Here is a 17,688-nt window from a genome sequence, read left to right on the forward strand (position 1 = left end):
TTCTTGTTTGACTTACTGCATTCTGCCATGATGTAAATAAAAGTTATGGTCACTAATGCAGTTTATTTTTCTTTTAGGCCTGCATCTCGCCGTAAGCCTGAATATGAACCATCTTTAAACACAGATGAGGCACAAAAAAAATTTGGCAATGTAAAAGCAATTTCATCAGACATGTATTTTGGAAGACAAGATCACGCTGATGTAAGTAGAAAGCAGTGATAAATATTTTTAAATGTTAAAATATTCTTTGACTATAAGCATGGTGCTCTTGTATAAAGAGAAGGCAATAAATAGTTAATATTGATAGAATTAGTAAGCTTATAGAATTATGTCCACTTGAATATTTGTTTGTTAGAAATGTACAAGTTTCTGATAACTCTGATAGTTTAGTATTTCATTTTAAGGAGTTGCAGCTGCAAGTAGGACTTTGCCTCCAACATCATTCTTCTGTAATAGAAGTGGTAAACTATGATTCAGCACTCTTTAGTTTTGAAAGACTCAGCCTGATGCTGGGTGAAGGCTTACATCATTTGTTCTAAATACCCAAACTGATGCCAACAAACTGTTGTTAAAACAGCTGTCCCCTCTGTATCTGTTACATGGAAACATTATTGCTGTTATAAGGCTAACTAAGCAGATAAATTGTTCAACAAATGACATGTAATTGAATCAGACTAGAAATAAAAAACAGATTAATATTGTGTTCCATTGTGGAGGCAAGGGGTCATTTTAAAAAATCTATTTTTAATGAAAAATAACAATGTAAAGAGTAATGTAAAAAAATACAATCAATGTATATTGTTCCCAGGGAACTCGGGAAAAAAAGTTGAATTAAAAGTATCGTGTGATTAGAAGGGTTAACATGATGTTACTGCAGTGCTTTTTCCTTATCCTACCCAACCACTCTATTTCACATTTTTTAGTTGTTGTTTTTAATGGTTGCATAGTTTTTCAGCAATTTTTGGGTAGCTAACAGTGAGTAGGCCTCTTGGTGTTGCAATGGTAAATGTCACTATTTGATCAACTCAGAAATGAGTTGAGATAATGACAAACACCATGTAGGTCATGTGAAAACTATGAAATGGGTACAACTTTCAGAACAGTCAACTTCAGCTGGATTGTATGTTTTAAAACTGTACCTATAATCTCATGAATTATCTGATATGACCTTGAAAGATCGCAGCATACTGTTAGAATTCTTTTTGTTCTCAATTCTTTTCTAGTATGAAGCAAGGGCTCGACTAGAAAGACTTTCTGGAAGCTCATCTATAAGTTCAGCTGACTTGTTTGAAGATCAGAAAAAACAATCAACAGGTACATATTGAACAGAGTGAGAAACTTTTATCATGCGGTGAATACATTGCTTTACTCTGCTTCTAGTTACACTGTCAGCTAGCTGGTGCTGTATGCTGCAAGCAGTGTGCAAAGTACAGTATGCATTAGTATTGCTAATAGGTCAAACAAGCCTAGCAGGTGTAGTCATTATTTAAAAAAAATTAATATCTTCAAATTTCAAGTTCTGTATTTTCAGTTCAGTATGTTCAATATTTTATACTGGGTTTTTTATGTGAATTGTTGCAAATAATAGACTAACTATATTGTAAATAATTTTTATCAAAGGAAAACTGTAATATTTTGTTACAAAAATGAGATAACACCTAAACTGACTATCAGGTAGTTTTTTTGATAAATTACGTTTAAGTGACTTGTGTATTTATATATGTGAAAATAGCTGTCTTAATAATATTGAATCTAAGAAGAATCTTTAATAAAATGTTAGTGGCCTTGAAATTCCGATGTAATCTGTTGCATGGCATATTCATTCATCAGGATATCTGCTTCTAACACCAGTTTTGCCAAGTTATTAACAAAATTTTTCAATTGGTTTGTCTGTTTAAAAGATTTGTTGGAACATCTTACATTGGAGAGTATAGTTCATCAAATTAGAAAGAAAGAAGTATTACATTACAGTGACTGAAAAGTAGCCCCTTAGGCTATTGAAAATCTCTCATGTCTTTTTTCCAACACCCTTTTTGGATAGTGCAATAATGTGAAATAGAGAAGGTAGGAAATACTGGAACATGTTATTGACTTGGTCAGTTGGGTTTCACTCCTTAACTTGTGAAGAAATGGAAAAAAAAGAATTACTGAAGAACTTGAAATCTGTGAGTAATTACATAAATAGGCTGGAAAATCAAACAGTATTCAGCATCTGATTTTTATTTTGGAAAAGTCAGGGCAAAAAGAAAAACAGTGACTGTTCAGTTTTGATCTCCTGAAAGCAAGTTTTGAATACAGTGGCTAGTAGAGAAATAACTCCTGTTACCAGTTACTTAAGAGCTGGATTTTAGTGATTTGAAATGTAAAAAAAAAAAAAAATTAAAGGGGGGACACACAACATAAAGCAGAAGTCGCATAAGGAGGGAAGGAAACATAAAGCAGAAATTGCAGTAACTTACTTTGGCCACTTGAAAGAGTATTTGCAACACGGTGTTGTACATGTGCTTAAAAAAGAAAAAAAAGATGTGGGGAACATAAGCAAAGAAACAGTGTTTCTTTCTGAGTTTGTAAACTGTTTTCAATTATGCATGGGATTGTGATAACAAATACTATTTTTTTTATCTATTGTTGACTAGAACTTTCTTCGTCCTTTTTCTTTTAATTTTCTTGCATATAGATTATTTTATATGGAATTAATCTTTCCTTTAATTCATGTAATATGTGTGGGGCTTTTACACAGTAATGGATAAGAGAATGAACTAGGAAAAGGTAAATACAAGTTAAAGATGGGGCAAATTGTGTGATCTGATATATATATATGTATCTGTGTGTATGTATATATATATGAATGTACCTTTCTATGGACACATACCTATATATGTGATAAAATTCTCACCATGTTCTGAATAAGGGTACTTACAGGCAATTATATAATGTTTACTGGGTGTACGTGAATTGTGCACACATGATTATTCATCACTGACCACTTGGAAAGGTTCTTGGGTCTTGTGGGGGAATGCAGAGATTCCTAATAATGGGATGAAAAATACCTGCCTGCAACTTGAGGTTAGTTACTCTCTATGACTGGCACGTAACCCAACAGTAAATTTAAAGTTATATTACAAAGACTAAACTTCTTCTAAATTTTGTAGGTTGTTAACTGCTCTAAAATAATAGTGAGGAAAAAATATACCAGGAATTATTCATAATAATAATTGTGTATTATAAATTCACACTATATTCAATCTACAGAATCTTCCTTTCCTGCATGTCTTTCTGTTACAACCCCCACCCCAAAGACTTATCTTTTGACAGTGGCCCTTCTTAGAAAAATTTTACTGCACTAATAGCTTGTCTGGTGTTGAATTAATGCCAAGGCCATCAGTTCCATAAAATAAAGGTAATCAGGAGACCGGAGGCTGGCAACAAAAATGGTGCTGTAATTCTGGGGTCCTTGCCAGAATAAAATGTCCTTTGAATCTAAAGTTGTTTTTATGACCACTGCTGAGATCTTAGGGTAGAACAGTCTTGAGATGCTTGCTTTTGTACAGAGTGCTGTAGGAGCCATTTACCAAAAAGAGAGGGCTGCAAGAAAATGCTTTTACTTTGCGTTATTTCAGACCAGTTGCTTGTGAAAGATGGCATGTCAGACGGCTTACTTGTAGGTGCTGATTTTGAAGGAAATCACAAGAAAAGGAGTTGCTTTCCTGTCTCATTTACAAAAGTTTTTCAGACGACCATACATAATCAGAAAAACATGAGAAAATTCATGTCACTGAGAAGTGGTTAGAGCTTTTCTCAGGTTATTTATATCTGCAAATTCTATTTCCATGACTCTGACTTTAATAACCAAAATGCTGAAGTATTGGATAAGTGGAACAGGTCATACAGAGGTCAAAATTACAGTTCAGAAATAGGTCTGCCTCAGTGGCAGTGAATTTTTGAAAATAATCTATAAACAAGTGTGCCCATGCATTGCAGAAGCAGCTACTAGCTGGCTTTAAAGAATGGAGCGGGAAGATCTCTGAATGTGACTATGCATCTGCCATTACGAATTAGCCACTTACCGTAGGTAAATCAAATTATCTAGATTAATGTCTTTCTGAGCCTGCCTAACGAGGCAGGTGCCTTTAACTTCCCATGAAAAGAGGAGCTGCAGGTTGTCTCTCTCTTCCTTCTCCACCCCTGTTCAAAAAGAAAAAAAGGAGAAGAAGGGGCTGCCAGCGTGTAGCAATGTCCTGTTCGGAGCTGCCGGCAAAAGGAGTTGGGGTTGTGCGGGTGTGGAGTCTGTGGCTGGACAAGCTTGTCCGAGGTTCAGTAACTGCTCACAGCTTACCAGTTGTGTCCCAACTGGTCACGACTATCAGTTGGCTCTGTGTCTGAATTAAGGCTACAGGCTGCAGTCTTCCTTTTGAAAATGGTCTGGTTTGGGATGCTTTCTCTCAGGAGGCCCATTCATTCCTGAGATCATAGTTCTGTGATGCTGGTTTACTGCCATTTATGCCTTTTACAGTATCAGATATTTAATATTAAGGTGTGCCGGTAATTCTTTTTGGAAATAAGCCGGTGATTCTAATTGTTAGCATGTTAATACTTACCATGCAGTTAGTTTTGAAACATCTTTAATTTCTGTTACCTTTAGGCCTATACTTTTCATAATAGCAGCAGAGCTAACACTGGCTGAACTACATTGCCTTTAAGGAAGGATGGATTGCCAGCTTTGTTTTGGAGTTTTAAAACTTACTTACCTTTACTATAATTTCTGTAGAATTTTCCAAGCCTCAGATGTAGTAATGCAAAATAAGTGTCTATATACAGCACACAAAGCATACCTATGCATGTACACAAATCGGGTTCATCGCTTCAGCCACCACTGAGATGCATTCATCTTTAAATTGCAAGGTAGTAACAGCTGTTTAGGATACAAGACAAATAACATTGCAGCAGATTGCAAGTGCAGAATAAATCTTATGTTATCCAAACATTAATTGCTCAGCTGGGAATACAAAGTATAGAAGATGACACTCTGGGTGGAATTATGAACAACTGAAAAAAATTAAAAGGAAGATGCATTTAAGAAATTTGAGATCTATGCCTAGTGGTTTTTACAGTGCTGAGCAGACATTGGTGTTTAGTGCTCCTAGTAGTATATTGTACTTCAGCGGGAAAAAAAAGGCTGCTTTTAATAAAAAATTGTTTTCTTCTTGTGTGTGTGTTCACCTTTTAGGAAGCTACAATATTACAAATGTCTTGCCTTCAGCTCCTGATATAGCTCAGTTTAAACAAGGAGTGAAATCAGTGGCTGGAAAACTTTCTGTACTTGCTAATGGGGTCATGACATCTATACAGGTTAGTAAAAATATTACAATATATTAACCATCAGTTGGAATTCTTTTTGTAGGGATTTAGTATCATGGATCTTGCCACTGAATCGTCTTTAGGGAGAACAGAATGAATTTGGTTTTGAGCTTTGTAGACCTCTCATGGTAGACAGTAGATCTTTATCTGTTTAAAACCAAATCTGTAGCTGATAGCTCACCTTCCTTAGAATATATTTTTTGCCTTTTTCCTTATATAGCTTATTTCTTTTCTTACGATTGAAACAGAAATTCCATCATGGAAGTTACTTGCTGTCACTTTATTTTAAAGTATTAATAGTTCGTAACTCAGAATAGAATAGTTACAGTTAGAAGGGACCTACAGCAGTCATCTAACTCTGTTGGCTCTTTAAATGACTTGACAGTAATACCTTTGATCCATGTTTGTGCACAAAATTAAGACATACTTGTCTCAATAGTATAAAGCATGCTTCATGCTCCAGTTAGTTTGCATTTCCTATATGAGGTCAGTGGGAGCTCTTGGGTGTTTGAAAATCAGGCCAATTATCCTGGAGTTTATAGTTAAACTCCAGTTCTTGGAAGCGCTGATCAGGTTTTTTTAAGTCTTTAAGAATTAAACTGCTATTTATTTTACAAATGTAGGTAAAAGTAATTTCTTTAAATGGAAAACATACTCATGTCTGTCTGGTGTTTTTACTTTTTTAGGATCGATATGGTTCGTAACATCTTTTGTATCGACATAATTAAGTAAACTAAAGAAGGATTTCTCTTCAGATATACAAGTAATCACACTGCTGATTCAAATGAAGGTTGCCTTAAGACTGTTGATGTTTTTATTTGTTCCAGCATATTTGTTCCGTTGTGCAGCTTTCTGGCAAAGCCTCTTCTTACTGCTATTTCATCTTTACAGAGCAGAAATCTTGTAGCAACTTGTTACGTTGCATATGCTTTTTTTTTTTTCCCCCCTCCTTAACAGTCCTGTATTTTTTAGTAACCTTAATGTTAGATGTTGGGAGCTTTATTTTATTACTGGTTTCAACTGTGAGGCAGCAAAGAGAAAGAAGGATGAACACATATATTGGAAATGAGGCTTCCCGATAGAAATCTCAGTGCAGTTGCATCCTTACTCGCCAGGCATAGTTTGTCTTCTGACTGTCTTATGAGCTGTGGAGAAGAAAATGTAAATTAAGCATATGCTGAGGTGGTATTTGGTGGACTGTAACAAAATATAGAATTAAGTTATACCTGTGCTTATCAGGAAATAGAACCTCTTGCAGTCATAAATTGATGTGCATTATTAAAACTATGGGGAATTAGTGTTTTAAAACAATATTCCTGCTAGAAAATTGTATGCTTAGCTGTGAGGTATGGGGAAGACAAGACACGTGGTATATTGAATAGTGGATTTCATCTTGTCATGGGAACAATCTATTTATTCCTAGTTTTGAAAGTTACAAAAAATTGCAATATAGAATCCTTAAGTGCTTTTTAAAAATCTGTATTGTGTACAAATTGAAAAAAATTTAAAATATATATAGGGCCTAATAGAGTAGTTAATTAAGTATTTGTTAAAAACGTTTAGAACAATCTTAGTTTTTTGATAAATTATGAAATATTGAATGAGTAAATAGTGGGGCTGTGTTTTAGACAGTCTAGAATTTCTTGCTGATGACATCCTGACCTTAAAGAAAAAAACCTCACAACCAAGAATGAGCTCAAGCTATTTCCGTTCTGTAACTTTATTTCTTAATGCAAATTTGTAAACTGCTGATATCTAATAAAAAAAAAATTGATACAAACTCATTTTTTAATTAAATTTCTGTGTGCAGACACCAGTCTCCAGCTTTCTAAATACTGCCATCTGTATTCTATCTATACAATAGTCCGGTAAAATTAGCCTTTCATTTCAATTAGTGAAACTAGCTTTCTTATTAAATTGCTATAGTGACTTAGAAATCAAAACCCTAAGGCTGGAGTAGAAAATAAGCTACTGTATTGAAATACTGTGTTGAAATACAGTTAACAGTATAGCTGTATTTGTTTTTAATTTCTAGCTGCCTCTTATATCTAACTCTTTGTTCTGGTAGCTTTCTCTTGTGGCTGTTGTGTTTAGATTTATTAATCCAAAAATGATTTTTATTTTATTTTTAAGAGTAGCACAAGATAAGCATTTATTCTGCTTAACTGTAGAGCTTTACAATAAAAGACTTACTTTGTTTTCTCCTTCCCCTCCTTTTCAATTAGAGATAATTTTGCTAATATAACAAGAAAATGTGCTGGTCAGGGCTTGCTTTGGTTTCCCTAATTACAAGTAGATTCTTAGTTTTCAAACTACTCTTTCTGTTAAGTGTACACTCAGTAGTAAATTTATTACAAGTAGTAATAGTAATAATAATAGGTGCTAGTAATCTGATAATGGATTTAACAGCCGTTTTTATCAGTACATGTCCCTTTCCTGCTCCTGGGCTATGCTTTATCACCCTCTTTCCCTGCCCTCCTGTTCAAGCTTCGAAGAAGCTGGGTAAGAAAAATCAAACAGAGAGGCAACACAGCTTCAGGGATGGGTTTGGTTTGGGTGCTTTGATCATTGGGGTGAGCCAGTTTTTCGGAACCGTGTAGTCACAGCTGGAAGGTCGTGAACTGAGGGGGCAACTGCTGGAGTGGGCTTTCCCAGCCAGGCAAAACGAAGTCGTGGCTATGTTCAGTGAGAGTTTTCCCAAGATTTTGGAAGTCGACCCTTCATGAAGAGAATGAAGGTGATCGCAGCAACCTGGCTTCAGCCCCAGGGGAATGCTCATCAAGGCTGGGTTTTTCTTAGGGGAAAGATCTCTTCCTCTCTTCCCCAGTTTGGCTGAATTGAGAGAGAAACGATTCCCTTTTTTCTGATTCTGATTAACACAAAATTGTCTTCATTTTAAAAATAAGCCGATGTTTGTCTCCATAGTTTTTGCTGTCTGAAACCCTTTGCTAAATTCAGTGAGGAGAAAATGAGACCACTGACACCCCCCCCAGCTATTTTAGCTTCTTTATAAACGGAGGACAGTTTTGCTCTGAGCTGTATTCTAAAGGTGCTCTACAGACCTGCCTGGGCAGCTGTTATGGACATGGAGACAAAATGCTGCTATCATGTCTGAGGGAAGTTTTCTGATGCCCCAGCCTGCTGGGTCTGCCCTTTGTTAGGCCTGGCTAAACTGTGGGTACTCAAGCAGCAACATCCAGTTGTCCAGCGGACCTAAGGAAACCTGCAAGTTGCTGTCCCGCTTCTATAAATGCAACTGGAAATAGGATTTCTCTGCACTGAGAGAAGTCTCTTCTGAGACGTGATGAGAGCTCCAGTTCATCCCTGAAGACCATTGCTGGAGGTAAGCACCACCGCCATTATCTGGTTTGTGAAGGCCACATGAAGAACTTATACAGGCCATCATAGTGTTCCCAAACCCTTAAATGCTTTCAGCTGACCTTGAAATGTGAAGGAAACCTGTGATTATGGATGTGAAGGGGCAGAATTAAAGCACGTAACAATGATAAAGTGAACCCAAACATCCTGCTCTTGGGGAAAAAAAAAAATAAAATCTGTACCTATGAGTTTATACTGAAAATGCTGCTCTTCTGCAAAATAAGTCATATCCAAAAGGAAACTGTGGGGGAAGAAAAGAGGGTTTGGGTACCTCTGGGTAGAATAATGTTGAAATGATTTTTTTTTTTCTTGTTGTTGAGTGGAAGGCCTTAAATCCTTCAGACTCACCTTGGCAGTTTCCAAGTGGAAGCAGAGACGTGTGTCACATACTGCTGGGGGTGGGAGGGTTGCTCGTTCGGGGGAGTGAAGGGCCACCATGCAAAGATGGTTCTGCTTTGCATGGCCTCCAGAGTTTGGGGGTGATGGAGTCATGTTTGGTTTTGTTTCTTACAGCCATGAAGTTTATTAAAAGGTTTTCAGGAAACTTTCAGCTTAGATAATCTTGCCTGTGTTTGCTTATGTTGTGGCTTAGAGGTATGAACTGCTGTGGTCATTTTAAGTGCTAAGTCAATTGCCAAAATAATGATTTAAATCATAGCATTATTACCTACGTGTATCCAACCTCATTAAAAAATTAAAGGCAGTTTTCTGTTACAAAGTTATTCAGTGGTTATTTTCTGAAATTCACTGTGTGGTATAAAGGTGTTAAAGCCTTACAAAGCTGTTGGCCCTGAGTCTGGCAAATGGGTCGAGTCTTACTTCATGTTCCTGAAGTAGGATTTGAGGTTAAAAATTTGTTAAAAACATCAACTATGGTAATTTATGAAAACCACAAAATGAAACCAGTCTGCTCTGATGAACAAATGAATTGAAAAACAAAGGAAACAAAATACATGAACAGCATTCAAATAACTAGGACATTTCTTTTGCTTTATGACTTGTGAGACATTATCAATGAAATTGGGGAAAATTGATTTAAAATACATAAAAGCAAATGTTGATTGTTCCCCCCTGGCAAAGGTGCGCTCTGTTTGTGTCTTTCATCCTACTGGCATTTCTACCAAATGAATGCCAAGCAGTTCAGCTGGCCAAGGCAGGGCAATACTTGATTAAAAGGCATGCGTGATCGCTTGTCCGGACTCTGGCATCCCACTTTTGCTTAGTGAACTTCTCATCCTCTTGCGCAATTTTTTTCCTGCCCAAGGGACTTCTCTGTCGCCGCGTGGCATTGCCAGCATCTGCCTCGTGTTCCTTCCCTGGGACGGGAGTGACTTTTGTGAAGCCTCTCTTGTTTTACTGAGGTTTTTGACAGCTGCTTGTTTTCTAAATGGAAGTGCTGGCAAGGGACAGCCGTGGCGGGAGGGGGCTGCACTGCCGCGGGTGCCCGGGGTCCCAGGCTGCCAGAGCCGGAGGGAAGAAAACCGCTCCTGGAAGGATGCGCCTCGTTCGCCCTGCGCCTGGCTGGGGTGATGCCGGGGGTGTCTGTCATGGAGCTCCCCAGAGGAGCTTCCAGCTGGGTGCCAGGTGATGGGAGGACCTCAGAGGTAAGGACAGCAGACTTTTTGTGCTCTGGCAGTCGTTCGCAGCCTTTCTGGCAGCTCTCACCCAGCGACCCTGGGCTTGTGTCCTCCCGCCTCCCTGTCCTGGGCTTTCTGTCACAGCAAGAAGACAGACCGTGACTGAAAGCCAAGGACAGGGCATCAAGGCAGGGAAGGACCGACGGCTCACCGTCTTGGCCTGAGAAACAGAAGATGGGGGCTCGAGAGCCTCCAGGCCTGAACTGGTTTCTGCCAGAAGCTGCCGGAGGGATGACCGAGCGGAGAGCCGGGAGCTGCGCAGATGGGCAGAAACGAGCAGCAGGCATTGGCCCGCCAAACTGGACCCTCCCCACCAGAAGCAGAAGGTCCAGAAACAGCGTCACGGGCAAAAACCAGCTTCCACAAACTTCCCTGCTCATCCTCTTCACTTTACAAGCTCTTTATCCTTCCTAAAGCAACACTATTAACTATGTCCTGTGTCTCTCAGAAATTTTGCCTTTTCTGTCGTGTTTGCTCATGTCGCCTTCTCCTCCCGCATCTTTTTTCTGCCTAGAGCTATCTGTGCTCATCTCTCAGCAATCATTTTTTCCAGTTAGGCGATGCTAGCTTTTGTAGCTTCTGACCTCCTGTTCTCAGCATTTCTACCCCTTGTCCTTTTCTGTTTCGTTTCTTTCCCCTCAAGTGATTTGCCTTGCAGCTATTTTTAACATGATGAAACCAACCCTTTAAGGCACTGTTTGTACTTACAGTGGTTTGATTCCTCCCGTTCTTTAATGACATTAATAGCACTTGGTGATGCCACTTTCAGTTCTGTGCTCAATTTCTCTTCATTTCCCAAGACCTAATAGACGAGTGCAAAATTTCTTCACGGAAACTGTCATCTACAAGTTTTCACAAACCCCAGGGCTGTTTCCACAGTGGCAGCGGGAGGTGTCCAGCACATATTAGTCACAGTGACTTCCCCCCCTCCTCCCCGTTCTCAAAGTTCTGGAGATGTGCTCCCGTCACCCATGTGGCCAGTGTGGGGTGAGATCCTGGCTGAGGCTGGTGCCTCGTCTGGTGGCGTGGATGGAGGTGAGACCTGATGCAGCCCCTCCCTCACCTATACGCTTTGCTGGTTATTTTGATGTTACAGTGCTAGTCCTGCTGAGAGCACCAACTAATTCAAGTTTATGCTCCCAGATGACCAGTTCCAGCTCCTCCACCTGCTGGGGATGGATGGAGAGCTGAGACTCTTGGCCACTGTGGCTGCAGGCATCATTCGTGCTGATGGACTGGTCATTGCTGTTGGGATTTGGTTTGAGATCGACACCTTAGGTCAGTGTCTGAGCAACCTTTGTGGCCGGCAGAGCCCCGGGCGCTGGGCCCGGTCAGCAGTCGGCTGGCGACCCACGGGCTGTTTGCGTTTGGTCGGTGTTGCCTGGGTCTTCTCTGGCTGGAGAGGGAGCTTGGGCACTGCTGCCCCAAGCCCCGCTCCCCAAACGCCTCAGTTTCTTCCTGCACAGCCATTAACTTGCACTGCTTTGAACAGCAAACATTTCCACAAGGAATTAATAATATTGGGGTGCCTGGCACTGACCTGGTTTTGGCCATGGTGAGACCGAGTGCGGGTCTGTGTGCAGCCGGGGCATCCTTGGGCTCCCCAAACTGCTGCTCACCGCACCTTGTCTCCCAAAATCAGCCTCTCCCTGCTGCTCCTGGCATCCTCCTTCCCATACTTCTACTGGTAATTGCTTTTATGATATGTACACTGGCACTCACTTCTGTCTGAGGCCGTCTGAGCTTTGTTTCAGAGCCGCTGCAATGTGCAGGAACGGAGCCACGGCATTAAGCGTGAAAGCTTTCTTGGCCCAGCAGGGCAGGGAAGAAGCTGCTCGGCCTTGGGATCTCATTCCCGCAGCTTTGATGGAAAGCAACGGTTGTTTCTGGAAGCTATTACAAACCCAGTTTGCAGGCTTTGAATGCAAATAAGATGTGCTTGCCTAAAACGAGATGCTGAATGATGTGATGGACCAGGGAGGTGCGAGTGCATGCACCCAAGGCTCGAGAAAATAGGGAGTGGGCAGAAATGTTAAGTAAGGCATTACGTAAGTGTATAACTGATATAGAACTGCATAACTGAGATAAAACTGCTGTTCTGATCAAACGTGGCTAACAGAGAAGAGGTGATGCAGCAAAGCAGTAGCAAGTGTTTACAGTAGCTTTTTGCCTCATCTTAAACATCACCCTCTCTGGCTTTTTTTCTCTTTTTAAGTTTTCTAAGCATCCATAGAAATATAGTTTAACATTTTCATGTCCACCTTCTCTGCGTGAAAGCTGCGGCCTTTTGCAGGATCAGGCAGCGGGCTGTGTCTGTGCACATCTCCCCTGGTTGCAGCGGGTTTCTGCAGCCGGGGAGGTGGATCTGAGCAGCCCGCAAGGCAGCAAGTGTGCAGGGGCGCGGAGCTGCTTGACTTTGCCAGGCAGAGCAAGCAGGCCTGGGCTGCAGCCTGGTTTCCTTCAGTCTTGGCTCCTGCACCACTCTAGATTAATGCACTTTTTGTCCTCCCCCCCCCCAAGAAAAGTTTGGTATGAAGTCCAAACACCTCAGGGAGTGAAAAAATGGCCTCTGCTCTGACTCATCCCCTGGACGCACCGGCCCATCTTCATGGATGAGAGAGGAAAAGCTTCCTCACTGATCTCAGAGAGTCAGTGAGGTGCCGTGAGTGGGGGGGGGGAAGAGCTGCAGCCCCCATCGCCCTGCCGGCAGCAGATGAGGGGCATGGAGTGAGGTCCCAGGCTAGAGGGGGAAGCCCCTCTGCAGGGAGGGGACACATACAGGTGGTTCAGCTCCAGCTGCAGCTTTTGCTATAGCAGGCAATACCAGAAATACCAAGGGAAGGGAGTCTTCTGAAACCTTACAGGATTTCAAGCAAAAGGGTGCGTCATTTTTGGGAAGCATCGAAACTGTGATGTAAATGCAAATAAGTATGAGTGAGTACAGGCTCTTGTGGAGACTGGTGGGTCCATCGTGCAGAGCAGTGTATACAGAGCTATGTGAATAATTCCCTTTTTTAATTAGTTTGGAAAAAATGGAGAAAATAGTTTTGTTCTCACTCAAAGCAATTTAAAAATATCAGATTAAAAAAAAAAAGGTTTTGGATCAAACTAAATATGTTGTTCAGCCTGAGAGGCAATATTTTCTTTCAAGATGGAGACCTTTCAGTTGAAGGACATCTTAAATGCACTTAAATGAAAACCAAAAACACTGATCAAAAACGCCAGGAAGAAATTATCTTTTCTCTGACCCTTTCCTTTTATTTCCCCATTTGGTTTTTTGGCATGAACAGTCTGGAATCCACAAAATGTTTTCTTGGCATCAAATCTGTGCTTTGTGTTGGAAAAAGCTTCTTCTGGGTTTGGTGGGGGATTTTTTTTGTTTGGTTGGTTGGGTTTTTTCCTGGCCTCTCCCTTACTGTGTGCACAGGGTAAGTTACAGCCCATTTCCCAAATCGCTTCCAGTTTCCATTCTCCACCAGTACAGGTGAGGAGATCCCCTCGCTGGGGATGCAGGGGGTGAAGGGGGGCTGTAACCCCTGTGCACAGTGGAGGGGAAAGCCCGATATCCTCGTAGAGAAACACGGAGCTGTAGCTAAAAGACATCCAAACTGGGCTCCCACACTCAATTCCTGCCTGCTTGGGTCAGGATGGAAGCCCACACCCTGCTCAAAAAAATCTTTTACTTGATTAAAAAGAAGCCTCAGAGATGGGTGGGGGAGAAGAGAAATAATTGGGATGCTCAGCCATGCACTCAGCACCCGAAAGGAGGGGGTCGGCTTCTGCCCGGCATCTGCGGCAGGGGGGCTGCTGCAGGCGAAGCAGCAGAGCCAGGAGGAAGAGGAGGAGGAAGGGCAAGATACTAAGGCGTGGGTAGCAGGGGGTGCCCGGGCAGGCAGCCCCACAGGCGTGCTGGTGAGAGCGGGTCTGGTTTTCCCCGGCTGGAGCAGCTGGGCTAACCGGAGATCCCCCCCACTCACGGATGCTTCCCATGGCACCGAGCCACAGATTTAGCAATTCCCTCGGAAGCTGATAAATAAAATCCCGTCTCTCCATCTAGACCCAGGGCAGGCGCGAGATGGGGTGCCCGAGCAGGTCCGCAGCCTTGGCGGGAGCCGCGATAACAGCCTTGGACCCCTGCGCCAAGGTGCGGCTGGTCTGTGTGCGCACACCTGCGCACCCCGACACGTTAAAGCAAGCCTTTGTTTGCACTGGTCAACAGCGTTTACGGTTTCTGTTTGTTTTCAGCTCAGGCCAAATGGTGTCCACAGCCTGCCCGGGTGAGTCGGCAGCGCTGTGGATGTAAAGAGCTTGCCGCACCCTGCTCTGGGAGGGCTGTGCTGGCTCCAGCAGCTGCAGCACTGCCAGCCTTTCCACGCGCTGCCCACGGCTGGCCCCTAAGGCTTTTTGTCTGTATTATATTCTAATTGCCAGAAAATTCAGCGGGGTATTTGGAGAGTGGAGAGTAATGAAAAGCTAACTTAAAAGAGTACGTTAGCTGACAAAAAAGGTAATATCATTTCCTAAATGTATTTCTCAAGGCATCAGTTTTGATGAAAAAAATTAATGTTTAAGAAATTCAGACTACAGGAATATAATGAAGCCACACAACAAAACCTCCAGTAAAGTATCTTTAGGGAGATTCCTGTTTGCATGAGAGTATTCACTTTTAGGCAAAATCCAAGTTTTCACTAAAAATGAATTTAAAAAAAACCTCACACTCATAGTTGAGGAAATAACTTAAAATGAATGTGACTAGGAGTCACTTCTGCCTGACCCTCTACAAAACCTGCAGTAGCAAGGTTAATGTCCCAGTTCCCCTCAGCTCTTCCTGCTGTTCAGGTGGTATGTGTGATGGCCACAATCAGGAGAGCTGCACCGAGGAGCCTGCCCGCCCCGAGGGGTTCCAGCTGGAAAATAGGTGCAAGATGGGGCGACTGGCCGCTTACACAGCAGGTACCTGGTTGGGTTTCTTCCTTTTTCCTTTTTTCCATCAGCAGGGTGGCCAGATGGAGGGCAATTTTAAGCTTCTTTCTTCCTCATCCTCCTGGCACAAGGATCTCCTGGTAAGAGGACAACCAGCTCTGGCCCTCCGGCCCCGACCTCGGGGACGTGGCCACTTGTCCTGACAGCCCAGTAAAAGGGTGTCCTGTAACGGAGGTCTGTCGGTGGCACCCGGTGTGATTTTTGGCAGAATCTGCTCATTGTCTCCAGCCACGGAGTCCAGAGCTGTGTCCGTAGGCAGCGAGGTGGGCAACGCCTCCACCAAGGGAGCACCTCCAGGCCAAAGGCAGTGGCGTGGCCAAAGCAGCGCAGGGTGAGAAAGCTGTGCCCGAGCTCGGGTCCCTGCGGCCAGGTGGGGTCAGAGCGGCCGCACGTCCCCAACCGCGGCCGTGGAGGCTCCCACCCCTGGCGCTGGGCGGTCTGTGGGGAGCAAGTGCTGTGGCTTGGGCTGCTGGAACGGGCAAGAGGCTCTCGGGGACCTGTCCTGCTCCAAAAATGGGTGGGCAGTGACAGGCAAGGTCTGCCGGGATGGGTTTTGCACGTCCTTGATTTTCAAGAGCATGCTGCGGAAGGTCCGTGGGCTCGTTGGGTTAATCTTAAGTCCGCTGGGATGAGTACAACAGCAGTGTAGTGCCTTGTATAAAATGGCTTGCTCTTTTAATTTGGGTTTGGTCTTTTTTTTTGAGGTGTTAAAATATTTCTACAAAGCCTTTTGTTGCAGCTGCAGCATTCTGTTTCCTTCTGATATCTGAAACTGCTGGCAATTTGCATAGCAAGTGCACGTGATACATGGCTGCAGAGAGGACCAAAACTCAGCAGTATTCGTTTGATAAAGCAGCAGCTTCCCCCAAACCAGGCAGAGGGAAATTGCTGTCCACTGAATTGATGGGTAACATCCCCCCGCCCAGCATGGGGTTCATCGCTCTTTCTCTGTAATTTGCAAAGTGCTGCATCCCAAGGACCGTCTTTTCTTCATCAAACGCTCAAAACATTATTTGATATTTTCATGTAAAACCAAGCATTCCTGGTTTGCACATTTTGAAAATAAGATGTCTATACTGTTGTGGAAACACAGACCGGTTTCATCTCAGTCTGGCTATACCTGTTCAATGCAAGCCCTGCTTAGCTTGGTTCCTCTGCCAAATTACTCTGTTTCTCTCCTCCCTTTGTTTTCCCCAGGCCACGGAGGGTCTGACCTAAAGCCATCCAGGCCGGGAGCTGAGGGTGACCTGACCCGGGGCCGCTCATGCGTCGCCGCTGGTGGACGCGGCTGGGCAGGGGCCGGGGGGGGCGGCTGCATCCCTTGAGTGTCGCGGTTTTCGCTCCCACCGACGTGTAATCATTAACCTCCCCGGGCCGCGGTTGCCGGCGGTTTGTAGGGAGGCCTTGCTCCCGCCGTCGTCCCACCGGGGCGGTGACTGCAGCACGTCAGAGGTTTCCCGTCCCGTCTCGGCCGTTTGGCTCGGCAAGTCCTGGCTCGCCGTGGCGAGCTGTGGGTGTTTGCGTGTGGGTGTAACCTGTTGGCATGCCTCTCCCCCAAAACGCGCCTGGGGACCCCCATCCCGCCCGCTTCCTTGGGCTTCCCGGTGAGGGCTGCGGCGGACGCTTCTTGTTGGCAGCGCTCTGCCTCTGGCTCCTTTCGGCCTCCTCCGCAGGGGTGTTCGTCCTCCGAAACCGATGTGAGTGCTTCGCTGCTTGCAGCCCGTTGCCGGCCCGGTAAAGCGCCCTTACACCCCGGTGCAGGGCCGTGTTGCTGCCCGGTGATTGCCGCCGATGCCAGGATGGCAAAGGAAGCTGCACTGCGCGGGGCACGAGCGGCTCTTGGGTATGGAGCAGGCGTTTGGGGTTTTTTAGAGTTGATGTCGGTGGGTTTGGGGTACAACCTCTACAAGGATAATTCTCTGTGTTGCTTTTTAAGAGCGACTTACTTTTCTGCTAGTTTTTCCATGGTGGGCACCCAGTTAAGGCTGCTCACCGGGGCATCCTGGCATCCACGGCCCCGCCGCTGCCTGTGTGTGGGCTGTGACCCCCGCTCAGCACTGCTGCCTGGCTTTTCCTCGGGGAAACCCCCCAAAACCCAATGCTGCCTGCCCTCCAGCATGGGGCCAGCGGGCCGGAATGGGATGTCTTGCAACACAATTTCCTACGCTCCTGCAAATGAGATAAACCTTCAACAGGAAGGAAATACAGGATAAAAGAGACACTTGGTGATCCCCAGCCAGAAGCATTTGGGAAGACAGACCTGAGCTGTGGTAGGTCAGTCACTCGAGGTAGCACTGCAAAGCAAATGATATTGATTAGTTTACAAATGGAG

General features: G+C 43.6%; 1 protein-coding gene across 2 annotated transcripts in view; it reads left to right on the plus strand.

Annotated features, from left to right (window-relative positions):
• Positions 1-8,748, plus strand: part of ARFGAP3 (ARF GTPase activating protein 3) — a 37,397-nt gene extending 28,649 nt beyond the window's left edge. For both annotated transcript variants that reach the window (XM_075051885.1, XM_075051886.1), the window contains exons 13-16: positions 78-201; positions 1,224-1,314; positions 5,228-5,349; positions 6,045-8,748. In XM_075051885.1, coding sequence (XP_074907986.1) covers positions 78-201; positions 1,224-1,314; positions 5,228-5,349; positions 6,045-6,062 — 355 coding nt within the window. In that variant the 3' untranslated portion in view covers positions 6,063-8,748. The remainder of the gene's footprint in view (positions 1-77; positions 202-1,223; positions 1,315-5,227; positions 5,350-6,044) is intronic.
• Positions 8,749-17,688: the final 8,940 nt, after the last annotated feature.

Source organism: Buteo buteo, chromosome 19 (genome assembly GCF_964188355.1).
Source record: "Buteo buteo chromosome 19, bButBut1.hap1.1, whole genome shotgun sequence".
Taxonomy (NCBI): domain Eukaryota; kingdom Metazoa; phylum Chordata; class Aves; order Accipitriformes; family Accipitridae; genus Buteo; species Buteo buteo.